Source organism: Guillardia theta (genome assembly GCF_000315625.1).
Source record: "Guillardia theta CCMP2712 unplaced genomic scaffold GUITHscaffold_24, whole genome shotgun sequence".
NCBI lineage: Eukaryota > Cryptophyceae > Pyrenomonadales > Geminigeraceae > Guillardia > Guillardia theta.
This window is the reverse complement of record NW_005434650.1, coordinates 344,775-358,805: the sequence shown is the minus strand read 5'-3', so window position 1 is coordinate 358,805 and position 14,031 is coordinate 344,775. Positions and strand designations below refer to the sequence as shown.

Genomic DNA, 14,031 nt, shown 5'->3' with positions numbered 1-14,031 from the left:
ACTGCAGCAGGATAAACCAAAGCTGAATGAGAATACTGAGTCAAACCGAAAAAACTGTAATGCACAAAATCCTTGTAAAGTTTGATATCTCTCAGGGTTGGAATCCATTTCAGATCAAGGCAGAAATCGATCGATCGCTGAATGGTGTAAAAATCGATTTCATGCCACTGTGACAAGTTGTTGAATGTGACAGGCTTTGATGACAGCTTTTGATCTCTTAAAATCCATGTATCAAAGTAAGGATGACCATCGATTGTGATGTTCACGTAGTCTACATTTTGTCCAACATCGAGCATCACGTAAATCTCCCCTATTAATGGCCCTTGGATGTAACTTTTCCATTGGATTGTGTTCAAGCCAGGTGAAGATGAATTGTCTAACATTTTCCTTGTGCAGTTCTGAAAGATGTGACCGCTGTAGTTCGTTTGCAAAGCATCATGAGCGTCATAATACGTTGCCAACACATAGTTTGGAACCATCGCACCCACCTGTAGGTCATATGACGAGCTCTGCGTTACTAACCAAGATACAAGGCTGAGATTGCCCCGAATGTTGGTTGACGGGAATATCTTGGTCTGATTGATGACACTTATCTTCACAGCATATTTCACATCGGTCAAGTCAAACGACTCTGAAGTGGAAGACACAAAAAATTGCGCTTCACTTCCGGCCGTGGCCACAGTGAGACCATCTCCTCTTATCTGAACCTGATGCGAACAAGCACGACAGTCAATGCAAGTGAAGTAAAATGGACTATTAACAACACTCTCTAACTCAGATGTCACATCGATCCGATAATAGCCGCCTTGAGCAATCCAAAATGCAATGCTTTCGTAACTTTGTGCTTCACCATGAGACGTAGTGACAAGAAGTTCTGAATGATCATCTACATATCGCGAGAGTTTCCAATTAAAAGAGATGTTGTGCAAAACGATTAGGGAGTCAGAGAATTCCACGATGGCGATTGAAAACTCCATCCCAGCTATACATGTCGGAGCGGCTTGTATTTTGAATTGTCGATCAGAGATGTAAGGCCCTTGAACATACAACTGCGTTGGAGTAGGCCGAACGACAAACTCTCCATCTTGGAACTTTAAAATCAGCGAAAGTGTGTAGAAACCACTGAGTGAATGCCTTATCCAGAAGGTACAATCTGACTTGTTATAGCATGTATCTATCCGCCTCCTTAGTGTTGCATTAGAACGTCCCAAATTCAGGGAGGTGCCAACTCTGATAAGCTCATATTCGAAGAGGGCATTCTGGTCAATAACAGTTGGATTGTTGAATTGGTCGCGTGTCCTTATGAGCAAAGTTGATGATATTCCAATCGTCGCACATGTCAAACCAGCACCAACTGCATGAGAATATCTCGGGCTTATCGCTCCCGGTGTTACTGAAAAGTTCTGAGCCGTCCGCAAACTGGTCCACAAGTTTGATTCAAGTTGAAGAGCATGTCTCGTGCAACTTCTTGCCCAACTTAAACTTGCGGGTTGGGAGTCGTAAGGCTGCTTATATTCGATTTGTAGCTGGAAAAGAACGTTGCTTGTCCAGAATTGAAAAGAACCACTAACGTTCTCGTTGGCCAGACTATGCCACTGATCGATAATCAAGTAGCTATCGATCCAAAGCTTAATTCGTTCTGAAACATCAGACAATGCTACATGAAAGGTGTAGGAATCACTTTCCGATGGATTGAAAAATCCCAGCCAACGCACTTGAGCGTGGTTGAGAATCAGTGAAGAAGGTTGATTCATAAGATTAATGCTAAGAGTTCCATTCTGAATGCAACGGCTTTGTCTCAAACTAAGTTGCAGAATAGACTCAGCGTTGTAATAGGATGCCGACAGCACACAAGAAGGTTGCACCGAGAGCTGTATGGGATAAACGCCGATGCTCGATAGGGGAAAACTTAATGATTCCCAATTGTCCGACATTTTGATCAAAGATATGTACATTGTAGATAGAGATACTGAAATAGATTCCAGAAGAAGGGAAGACGCGTCAGTACAGGTCCCATCACTGTCTCTAACAGACGCATACAATCTGAAATTGTCAGTCGCCTTGGTTGTTGAAAGCACATCAAACTTTGCTTCTTGGTCGAGATGAAAGTATCGTGCTTGCAGACCCCCAGCTTTTCGATGAATGGAAGACAGTCAGACAACAGCAATAGGAACAGATTGCGTCTACGCTCACCTGTGGAGACGTCCACATAGATTACCTGCGGCCCTCCTTGTATCCTGCCGTCCAAACGATATCTCTCTATTTCCCGTGACTTCATCTCTGATCTCAGTTTCGATACTATCAAACACGTTGGTGGTTTCAACTCCAGATCTTCGCCACTTGAGCCGCATCCGCGAAGGACAGCTAACAGGCTCCATATCAGAATCACAGTTCTTCGAGCAGTCCAAGACCAAGGTCTGACTACGTTCAAGCGCCAGCTTGTACCCATTTCAGATCGCAATCCTTTCGTGGATCATCGACGCTTATGAATGAAACAAGAGCAACCACTCCTAGGAAACAATGAAGCCTCAATCAAATCGCATTCCACGTTTCCTGAAACAGCAATGTTGTTTGTTTCGCGCTGACGATCACTCCTTCCTTGCTGATCGCTGACTCGCTATATCGTCAAGTTGCCCCCTTTGAAGTTGTCCTTACCTATCAAAATCCTCTGCTTCTCTTGCTCTTCTCCCCTCCCCTCCTCCTTCCACTCAGTTCCACCCATACCACATCGATCTGCATAAGTGATCCTGGGGGAACCACCCACCCCCTCCATCCCACCCCTGAGCGCCCTGGCACTATCCAACAACCGATCACTGAAAAAGGAGGGTAGGCTCTACACATGTGAAGGGAACTGTGGGGTGGGGGTAATACGTTTGATGGTTGATTGACAACCGTTATAATACCGTTAACTTTATAACCGTCTGCGATGCGGCTCCGAGTGCTAGCCAGCACCCGGTGATCGGACCAAGGCTACGGTAGGCCTAAGCTCCGGGGAAAGTGACGACAAACAGTATGGTAAGATATTGTTTTATTGACTGAAATTTGAAAGGCAAGCCGAAGCAAACGCAGTTACCTCATTGCAGCTGTAGAAGAACAATGCGGCGCCGGGTCAAGTAAAATCCGAGCCAGTGCGGCCGCCGCACGGCACGGTCAGTCACGGTCTTGAATCACCACAGTGCCGCCGTGACGGTGACGCCGCCGCGCCGTGACCGGGCGGCCCCGCCCGGCCGGCCCCGCCGGCCAGCCTTGAATTGCAAGGATTCTTTCGAGTCGGCCGGGCCCGGCGACTGCCCCGCGACTGGTGACGGTCCGATCGGAAGTACCGACCTACTAGATTCCAAACTGATTCCGATGAAGGCGTTCTCGCTGCACTTTCAGCCCCTGTGATATGAAGAGTCTCAACGTCTACCATCTTCTACTCTCTTCTCTCCATCTCAAGACAGACCGACAAGACAGCCCACGTTCGCGATGAGATCTTGATCGTGATAATGGCCAGCAGCAAAGGACCCAATCAGAAGATCAGATACAGAACATGCTTGCGCAACACCATTTACGATGCCCTTCGCAATCGGGCTGGATGGACAGAAACAGAAAATGATGTTGACTGGGACTTTGTATGGGCTGATATCCCATGGATGAAAGAACACTTCGATAGTTTACGACTCGAAGAAAACCAGCGTGTGAATCACTTTCGCAATCATTATGAGTTGACGAGGAAAGATCTGATGGTGAAAAATTTGAAGCGGATGAAACGACAGCTAGAGAAGGAAGGGAAAACCTCAGAAGCCTCCAAATATGACTTTTTTCCAGGTTCTTGCACTTGTATTTTACGAGGTCAAATTTCTGACATTTTGCAAACCAGTCACGTTTATACTGCCAAACGATTACAACATCTTCGTTGAGGAATTCAAGAGACAACCCAATAGCACGTGGATTGCAAAACCTATTGGAAAAGCTCAAGGGCGAGGAATATTCCTTTTCAACGATCTGAAGGATTTGCGAGAATGGAAGAAAGCGAATGAACAAAGAAACACGCAACAGTACGGCAAGAAGGAAGAGGAGGTTGAGGCCTACATCGCCCAACGTTATATTGAAAATCCTTACTTGATTGGGGGAAAGAAGTTTGATTTGAGAATTTACGCGTTGGTTACCTCCTATGCTCCATTGACAGTGTGGTTATATCGCAGTGGATTTGCACGTTTTTCGAATATGAGATTTTCAATGCTCAAGGACAACCTCGGAGATGTTGCGATTCATCTCACAAATGTTGCCATTCAGAAACAGGCTGCAAATTACGACAAAGACCAGGTATTTATTACCTCAATTCTTTGCTGATAGATTCACGTCTCTGGAAGGGTTGCAAGTGGGAACTCAAGTCAATGAAGCTCTTCCTCATCTCGAAACACGGTCGCACATGACTATGAATGCTGCAGTCTGCTCACCCAATCACAGGTCTTGAAGCAGCAAACAATCTGATGCATGACATTCAGATGCTGATACTCAGATCTCTCCTGGCCGTGCAGAAAGTTATGATGAATGACAAGGTGTCGATTCTTGCAAATCCCTCTTTGGATGATTAGTTCAAAGTGACCCTGACTTGTTTGTATTCAGCATTGCTTTGAGCTTTACGGCTATGATGTGATGATTGATAACGACCTAAAGGCCTGGCTCATTGAGGTGAATGCATCACCTTCCCTCACAGCTGACACAAGTCAAGATTATCAATTGAAGGTGTTCAAATCCCAATTCTACATCTCTGCTCAAAATCTCGTAGGTTGGAATGCTCGACGACATGTGTGACGTGGTAGACATGGAGAAGAAGCTTACAGGCAGTGAAAATCAAGTTGGTGGATTCGATTTGATATACAACAATGGCCCAGTACAGAAAGTTCGGCCCGTTGGTAATTCAAATTTGCCCCCTTGTTCGTACTCATTCGATCATATTCCAGGTGTTCCCTCTCTTTTGGGTTGTTCGTTCGACCGAAAGAGTGCCAAGAAGGCCAATGCACAGGTAAGGATCTTATTCTTCATTGAATTCAGAAAGGTAATGGCTATCACAGAAAGCAAAAGAAAAATGAGCCCAGCCAACTCATACCGCGATGATTATATATTTCTTTCAAGAAACCTCAAATACCGTACAGAATGTGGGAGGATGTAAATTGGAAAAACCAAATGCCATTCTTTGTGAAATCTCTCTTGCTTGATTCTGCTGAGATGAGAGGTGAATCTAAGTCGCCATAGATGCTGATATTAGTGCTTGCCAACTTTCTGACATAGCGGTGCAGTAGCACTGGCAGCAAAGGCTTCACATGCAGTTAAAACCGAGTCAAGTCTCAGACTCTACAGACAGTGACAATTGACTTGAGCACATGATGGGACCAGAATTGAGCTCGCTTAGTTTTTTCACGCATTCGAGAACCTCATAACATAGCTCAGAAGATGCAAGACGACATCAAATCATTCTTTGATTGATCAAACATTCTGATCAAATTTCTGATCGTTTTGCATGAAAATGAGATAGCAAATGCACAGTGGTGTTTTATAATCTCAGATTATGAACGCAGAGTGCTGTAAGGAAATGAGAACCTAACAAAAACTGCACTAGTAATAGTGCACATTACAAAATTCCCAAAAAGAGCATTTCTTGACGAGCAAGATTGCTTGCCTACATAGTCTTTTTGTTTACCAAAAATGACTGTTGGATGTTCAAATAGAGATCAACCGAGTGAAGTGATCCAAAGACAGATTGCAAGCGTGCAAGACAGATGTAAAAGTGAGCAAGACGAGGAGAATCAAAGTGAAAGAGACGCGGGAGGATAGAAGGAAGGACTCAAGCAACAGACGGACAGCCAGCAACGCTGGCAAGGCATGGACCCAAGCTAGACAGCAGGTTGAATGGAAGTCACTGGGAAGGCAGCGATTCGAGGACAAATGACTCTGAGAGTCCGCACCTCTTAATCAGGTAGGGTAGAGTAGGGTGGGTTTCTTCGACCTGTGATGGTAGGGTGGTGCGGATATTGGGGGTGTAGGTATCTTGTCGCTCTTGCTGGTTCCAGACCGGTCATTTTGCCTGATCTTGTAGGGGTCACTGTATCGACCTAAGTTACGGGGAGTAGTCCTGGTACAGGGGTAGGGGTAGTCTGGATATTGAACCTAACTAGCAGGCCCCACCACAAGTTACTACCGGGGGGGGGGGGGGGGGTATCCTGTCAGAGATGAGGGGTCGGTCCGAAGAGAATCATGACTGTAGAAGTAGGTAGGGTTAGTGTGAGGAAACACGGCTGTCAGCATGGGGTGGTGGGTAGGTTCTTGTCACATGGGGGTGGGGTATCTTTAGATAGTACTGGGGGGCTATGGCGCCCGAAGCAATGCGAACTGATGGCGCATAGCAAGGGTCGCAAACCAAGGCATGGTGGAAAGTAGGAGATTGGAATCCTGTACACTATTCCTCCTGCGAGCGTTCATGTATTCGGCGCTGATAGCAACGGGGAATTGTAAAGATTTCATCTAAGGATTTCATAGTTGTATTAGAACCATGCAGATCCCACCTTTGAATTGTGTTTCAAAGTGTGTACCTCAATGTTGCCTTGCTAACAAGCAGCTAGTGGACGATGACGCAAATGATGCTGGTCGAATACCACTGGACGACAGTATACGAATGGCCGAGTTCATTGTTTGGACCATCGATGATGAAATGTGGGAATACGCACGAATTGATTCCCGTCATTCTCTTGAAATACAGGAACAGTTCTTCAGAACTTGCACGAGACTCTATACTTTTTGTGGAAGAATGTTTCTGGTCCAGCTCGTCCATTCGTACATGAATCGAAATTTGTTTACAAGCATTGGAACTGTTCATCAGACTGCCATTTTGGGATACATCAAATTGTTACATCAACAATTGTGTAGGAGCGACGACCAATTTTACTCGATCACAGACGGACCTCAGGAGATTCTTAACAAGTGTTTGGAGGTCTTGCAAGGTGACTGGCAAAGGTTCAAAACTTCGAGCCCGTTCTCTAAGTCAAGGAGCATGCATTCCCGGAGGATGAGCTGGGCCAATGAGCGAAAGGAGCCATCAGCTCACGTTGCCTCGAAACTCAAAAGCAGACCCAAAAACTTGCAGGGTGCTCAGAAGGTCGATGCTGAAAGCAGAAATTATCGACTAGCCTATGCAATGATTGTTGGCTTGGATTGCTCCATAAAACTAGCCGAAGGCCTTAGGTTATACCGTCACTGTATGTATGGTCTTGGACCATTTGTGCACGAAGTTGCCAGCGAATTGAGAGATTACGGATATAATACTGAAAAGCTTCTAGTGCAAGAAGTGCGCAAATTTTGCGAGACCGAATTCTCTGCTGATCTCGTTATGTTGGCGTTGTCTGCAATGTCCCTGAAGTATGATCTACCCTCCAAAGGCACGAAATTCTCTCAGGAGCATCTGCTTGGCGATGATCAGGACCTTTGGTTTGTAGAGCTAGCTCCAGAATTATTTCAAGAAGTAAGAAAGTTATGCCAAGTTTCAAGTCAAGAATACAAGGTGCGAGATGAGGTCTTCATCGCATATCCTTCTAATGTTTTTCTAGCAATCTGTTGCAAAAACAAGTTTCTCATTCATTGAGTTCGAGACGAATAGCAAATCGGGCGAATTATTCTTTTTTTCACACGATGGTGCTCTGATCGATGAGGTGAAAAAGTATTGACAGGTTTTCAGGAAAGTTTTTGATCAAGACGATTTCGCGGAAAGAAGCGATGAAGATGATAAAGATGCTTCCTGAATATCTCAATCATATCAGTCAGAAACCATCTTTGTTGATGAGAATATGTGGATTATATCGTGTTTCTGTGAGCAAGGACCAAGTCCCAAAGTTTTTCTTTGTTGCTCTCAGCGTATTCGACACGGGAGATCTTGGACTTCACAAACAGTATGATGTAAAAGGAAGGTAAGATCGTACTCAACAACATTTCGATATCGAACATGCTGACAAAACATCTCAGCACGTATGGAAGAACTTCCAACCCAAGCGATTCCGTTCGAAAAGATAATGATTGGATCAACGAAAAGATGGAAATACATCTACCTGTTGGGCTGAAACGCTCATTGGTGCGTTCGAAACTTTGGAATTATTCTGCACATACAATGACAGGGCGTGTTTGTACAGGCATACGCCTTGGAAGAAGACTCACGTTTCTTGAAGAAACAAAGCGTGTTAGATTATTCAATCCTCATCGGAATCCATGATCGAGCGTCGAATGATGAGGGTGTAAAATTCAGAGGGGTTAAGCTTTTACAAGGTAAATGCGCGTGGGTTGAGGTCAGCAGACACTGATCTCAACATCTAGGAATCCTGAGGAAGAAAATTCTTCCGTTGATTCGGGCGATTAAGAACATGAAAGAAGCATCCAAACAGGAAGTAAAGCCCATATGGTCAGGCCAGGAGAAGAAACCCTGGAAGTTCGCGCAAACGTTCAGTCACAAAGGTATCTGCTACTTGTTCCTGGTTTGTGTTACAACGAATTGAAGTTCGAATAGTGTTTGCTGGGACTTCATCCATCAAACTAGACGACTTGAAGCCCAAGCCACTGGTGAACCAGAATGGACAGACATCACGTTGAAACAATTTTTGATAAGAAATCTTCGCCATCTAATCTCTGATTTAGCAGCCCCTGCTGACACCTCGGTGAGAAATTCTCTTGAAAGAACAACCGACTTGGAGATCAGCAATCAGGGTCATGCAGTCTTGTCTGAGGTACAGGCATCATGATTAGCCAGCCTTCCATTCCTCACCCTGCTCAGGAGGTTGATTCTTGCTTGCCGAGCGCGCATATTCCGTATCAAATCAAGGTGATCCAGACGTGCTGGTCGACCAGGGTGGACTCGCTGACTTGATGACCAGAGGGACCTCGATGACCTGTCAAGGTTGACACCAAACGGAATGAACGAGATCTCCGAAATGGAGAATGTTGAAGATGCAAATCGTTCCAGCCTGGTTGGAAATTTTACTTCCTCGTTTTTGTTTTTAATCCAACTTACGTCACGCAAATTCAGAGCAATCTCAACAAATTTCCTAGCCCCCCCCCGTGGCAGGTGCATACAAACGCTCACCATGACCTGGATATAGAGCTCCCTTCCTTCACTCGAGTTTCTTCCGCCCCTGCGATGACCCAGCAGCAGAAGGAAGAAATCGATTTCGACGAGCTCAAGAAGAGGTGCTTGGTCTAGCTGACTGAACGTGACTTTGACATGCAACCAAAGATTTGTAATTGAGAAGAAGAAGTTTGCTCAGAACAAAAGTAAGCTGCTCTGCTGCTCTGGTCTTCTCCTCTTCTGAGAATTTTCATTCCAGAAAATGAAGCAACAAAACCGTCTAAGGTTATTTTCTCTCAAGGAATTTGAATCAGGCTTGACTGACCGTCGAATCTCTCAGAGAAAGCTAAGACACAACCTCCTATCTGTCTTCACTGATTTCGAGGGAGAAGCGAGAATAGACAGATTGAAAGGTCGCTGCAGATCCTGTTGGGTCATGCTCAAGATTTTAGCAGGATGGGAAGGGCTGCACGGACCAATCTGCGGAGATCTAGAAGAAGGAGAGAACGGAAGGTTCATCTACTTCATCGGCATCATCGACTTCCTGATTCCATGGTTGAGCGCCGATTTCTCCTCGTCGCCTTGCCCATGCTCACTCACATCTTGCAGGGACTCGCGCAAGAAAGCTGAGTTCTGCGCGAACCTCATGCTGGGGAAGGTGAAGACTGCCTTGCTCCGGCTCATGTCAATGGCACCTGCAGGGTCTTGCCGGCTCCTGCGTTCCACCCAACACTTATGCGAAGCGGCAGACGGACTTTGTGATCTCAAAGGTGCGGGGACTTGGAAGGGCAAGAGAATTGAAGGGTGACTGAGCTGACAGATGCTCGGGTTGTTCGACATCCGGAGCGCCAACTCGTATGCCTCCTCCTCCATGTTCTCTATTCCTCCCCGCGTGAGCACACCGCTGGACGAGTTCCTGCGGGAATGGAAGACGAATGGCAACTACCACGCGTCCTTCGACAGCCGCACGGAAAACGACGGAAGGTGAGGGCGACTAGACTGAGACAGGGAGTGACTTGAGACACTCCAGTCCTGTGGAGCGAGGTGAAGCGGCCGAGCCGAGCAGGGTGAAGGATACTTCCGATCTCCCTACACGCGTGTAGCCCCCGATGTTCTTGTCAATGAAAGTTGTATTCTTTGTTACGCAAGTGCTGCCTTGTCTTGGAATTTGTGTTGCAACTCAGCATGCTTTAGAAGATGAGAGGGGAGGAGGAAGGAGTAGGAGGGGAAGGGCGTGGAGACATGTTCAGTGAGAGGCAGAGGACAGGGAAAAGGGAGGGGTAGGGAGCTGGGCCACGGGGGTGGAACTACTATATTCGATCTCATCCGCGGGCCAACCACTGCCTCTAGCCCATACCTGGTACTAATTTTCAGTTAAATACCCCTCCCATCGACCGCGATGCACATCGAGGGCGGTGGTCATGCAGGGGGTATAAGGCAACGATGCAAGATCTATGACGCGCCATGGGGAGAAATTCAAATCCGAATTTTGGCGGGCAATCTGCACTGCATCCTTGCCATGAGCAAGACGACAGCAGACAGAGAGGAATGCCCTATTTGTAAGACGAGATACAGTACGAACAGTATTCGGACGATCCCTCAACACTGCATCAAAGCTTGTTCACGTTGTCGACGGGCTTTCAAAGACATCGACTTGAAAACTGTACAGGATTATGCAGTGTTCACTGACGCATTGGTGCTGAAATTGTTACATTTTCTGCAAAACATCGGGCACGCAACGTTGAAGATAAGCGACGCGGATGATAGCTTGCTACAAGTAGCGGCTAGTTATCTCAAGCTGAGCCAGCACACCATCAACACTTCTCATGTGCGAGCAAAGTTGACGCTTCTAGGTGACCTCTTTGGACAGAATGCAGAGGGCTTCAAAAATTGTTTCCTTCATTACTTCACCTCGTTTCAACAAGGAGCAGATGCCAAAATGCATCATGATCAATTCCAGCTGCACATAGACGCGCAAAAGCTTCGAATTCAAGTAAAGAATCATCGGCAAAAGCAAAAGGCATTGTGTAAGAAAATCAGACATTGGGCCACTTCGCACTATGACACTGTTGACGAGCTACAAAAGCAAATACACGATTATCACTCAAGGTAACCAGCGAGCTGGAATGCACCAGAGCACTGACATGCCACATGCAGGTATGTAAGGCCTGAACATATTGGCCAAGACCAGAACAGCAATATCAAAACAGCATTCGCTCTCCTCGCACATACAATGTGCGAGAACTTCAAGTCAATGCCATTGGAGGATAGACGTGATTTCATCCGAAGCATTCTTGAAGAGCATGAGTCTCTTGAAGAATCCAATGACGAAAGTCCTACTGCCAAGTGCTTTCTCACCATCTGCCATGTTGAAAGGGCGATGGATAACCTCCGTTCTGCTGAGCTTCCCGACATAGTTTCAGATGTCGTAATGTTCGCCAGTCAGGAAGGAGATGGCATGAAGAGCAAACACCCCATCATGCCATTCATAGTGAGCGACTGGATACGACAAGGCTTTCGAACAAAGGACACTAGAGGCATGCGATACTCTGAGCAAGTCATGAGTTTCGCTGCATCAATTTGGAATGTCGGCACCTCAGGTCTATATCGCTTGCTCACAGGGCCGGGGAACAAAAATACTGGAACTTTTGATGCGGACCAGATGTTACACAACTTACCTCTGCCATCCACATCCACTCTTCAGAAACGAGATAGGCATCTCATGAAACTGCATGGCAATGATAGGTCCAGAGTGTGCACATTTATGATGGATGAATTCCGTCGAATGAATCCTGAGCATTGTCAGACTGGAGTGAACTGTTGTGCGATCGACAAAACAATGATAAATGCAGGATTTTGTTCTGTGTTTGAGGAATGTGAAGCAGATCTGGGGGGTATAACAAGTCATGAACCTGACTTGGCTCAGCGACTTGACCTGCTTGAAGATCGCAAGGAAAAGTTTTGTTTGACAGGAAAGACAGAACACTATATCAGCGAACAGCTGGTTGGCATGTTGAGATCCGATCAACAGAGTGTGCATCAGAGGAAGAGTGATATGGAGCAAGCATACAAGAAGGTTCGAAATGCATTTGTTGCCAAGCATAGAACCGGAGGCGAATCTCCAGAGGATGTCAGGTTCACACCACATCAACGTTACCTCAAGACAGTAATTGAAGGCTGTGAACAGATGGATGTAGAAATTCCTCGATTGATAGGAAAACTGGAGGGAATGGCGAATGGCGATCTGCCTGTCAACGAATCAGAACTTCAAAACGAGTTGTACAAGTACAATGAGAAATTTTACAAGCATACAGTTGCTGAACTGGCTGAAGATGCCATCAGTGTGGTTGCACAAGATGGATGTGCGAGCACACCCCCTGTCCCCATGTACATTGGTTTTTCAACCAAAAGTTTAAGTGCCTCTGAAGGTCTTCGAATATTGGAAGCCGTTACAAAGGAGGCTCACGAGCGTGGAATTATTTTCAATGTCTGGTCTTTTGACGGCGAGTTTTCTTGCATATACAGGAATTACTACGTGAACAATCCAAGCACATTCATAACGGAGGTGAAGGCTATCAAACAAGAGGCCCAGAAGCTGAGCATATCACAGATATGCTCAGAGATCGCATCATACATTTCATGCGTATTCGACTTTGAACCAGCCATTACTGCACAGGAAGTAGAGAGAGAATGCAATTTGCTGAATATGAACCAATATGATGGACCTGACTTGTCCCAAGTGACAATTCGAACTCGATCTGGAATAATGCACATGAACACTGCAGAGTTTGCCCAAATAGAGAAATTCGTCTTGAGTTTGAGGAGGAACCAATTGATATGGCAGGTCCAGAGAGAAAAGAAATTGCAGTGTTCTCCTGCCACCAGAACTAAGGCCTGTTTGAACGAGATGTACAGCAGAATCCACATCTTCTGCCGACGGTATGGATATGATAGCATTATACAACAAGGGGTTGCAGAGAATGAAACAGCCAAATTCACGCCTTGGGAGCTCGAACGATTGATCACAGATGGATTGGAAGAATTTGATCCAAACAAGATTAGGTTTCAATTCAACGAGTACCTGTCAAACCCTGTTATCTCTCCAACCACGAAGAAGCTACTTTTCTTTGCGCCATGTATCAATCATTTACTGAAGAATGTCAGGCACACGGTTGGCTCGGGGAGAAACCCGACTGCACAGCAAGAGGCTAAAACATGGCATGCTGCGTACACTGATATTTCCAAGAAGAATTCGTCATGGCTAACGCAGCTGGAAGTCGATGGGTGCACGGACCCTCAATCAGTGGATATCATGTTAAAAATGTTCAGCAGCAAGGCCATATCGCTTCTGAATGCAGAGGGACACATTGAAACAGCAAGAATGGCAGAAGCAATGAACGGCCTTCACAGAGCTTTCGACGAGAGAGGCCTCACCAAGTCTGAAAGAAGAAATCTCATTCTTAGAGCTCGAACCTGGCTTCTAAGAGATGTGGATTGGATGAGGGTGGGCAAGAGGCACATGAGGGGGTTGTCATCTGTAACCTTCGAAGGACTGATTGTAGCCATGGACACACATCTACAGATACAGAGTTATTTGAGCAACAACAAAGGTGTGTTGGGTGAAAAGGAGTATGACTTCAATGCACGGACGCTCTGCACAGACAGCGTTGAAAACCTCTGGTCTTTGATAGGTCATTTGAACAAGAAAGATTTCTTGAGGAAATTCAACAAAGCATGCACTGAGCTCTCAAAAAAATTCGATCCCAATCTGCCTTTTGTGTATGACCACTCAAAAAAGCGAATCATTCTTAGCAGACCACGCGGGGAGAAGACGCTTTTCAACGCAGAGGAAGGAACACGGGACAAAGAGAATGAGTGCAGGTCCCAACCTCGATCTCGGAAACGTATACATACTCAATCTTTGGATACACGAGGAGGATTCA

At 45.9% G+C, this 14,031-nt stretch overlaps 3 protein-coding genes across 3 annotated transcripts; all 3 read left to right on the top strand.

The window, feature by feature from the left end:
* Nucleotides 1–3,354: 3,354 nt before the first annotated feature.
* Nucleotides 3,355–5,353, top strand: GUITHDRAFT_159528 (hypothetical protein; the record flags this gene model as incomplete). The annotated part of the gene is made up of 7 exons (XM_005834736.1): nt 3,355–3,810; nt 3,863–4,308; nt 4,356–4,407; nt 4,453–4,544; nt 4,612–4,731; nt 4,775–4,922; nt 5,286–5,353. Exons 1-7 carry the CDS (start codon nt 3,489–3,491, stop codon nt 5,351–5,353), a joined length of 1,248 nt encoding a protein of 415 aa, XP_005834793.1. The 5' UTR covers nt 3,355–3,488.
* Nucleotides 5,354–7,752: 2,399 nt separating this feature from the next.
* Nucleotides 7,753–10,076, top strand: GUITHDRAFT_162587 (hypothetical protein; the record flags this gene model as incomplete). Its single annotated transcript, XM_005834735.1, has 14 exons — nt 7,753–7,943; nt 7,999–8,104; nt 8,148–8,295; nt 8,344–8,481; nt 8,534–8,586; nt 8,898–8,990; nt 9,050–9,210; nt 9,257–9,294; nt 9,348–9,368; nt 9,424–9,501; nt 9,544–9,643; nt 9,698–9,746; nt 9,790–9,858; nt 9,909–10,076. The coding sequence occupies 14 exons, from the start codon at nt 7,753–7,755 to the stop codon at nt 10,074–10,076; spliced, it is 1,413 nt and encodes a 470-aa protein (XP_005834792.1).
* A 254-nt stretch (nt 10,077–10,330) lies between these two features.
* On the top strand, nt 10,331–11,091 carry GUITHDRAFT_151974 (hypothetical protein; the record flags this gene model as incomplete). Its single annotated transcript, XM_005834734.1, has 3 exons — nt 10,331–10,337; nt 10,561–10,865; nt 11,014–11,091. 3 exons carry the CDS (start codon nt 10,331–10,333, stop codon nt 11,056–11,058), a joined length of 357 nt encoding a protein of 118 aa, XP_005834791.1. The 3' UTR covers nt 11,059–11,091.
* Nucleotides 11,092–14,031: the final 2,940 nt, after the last annotated feature.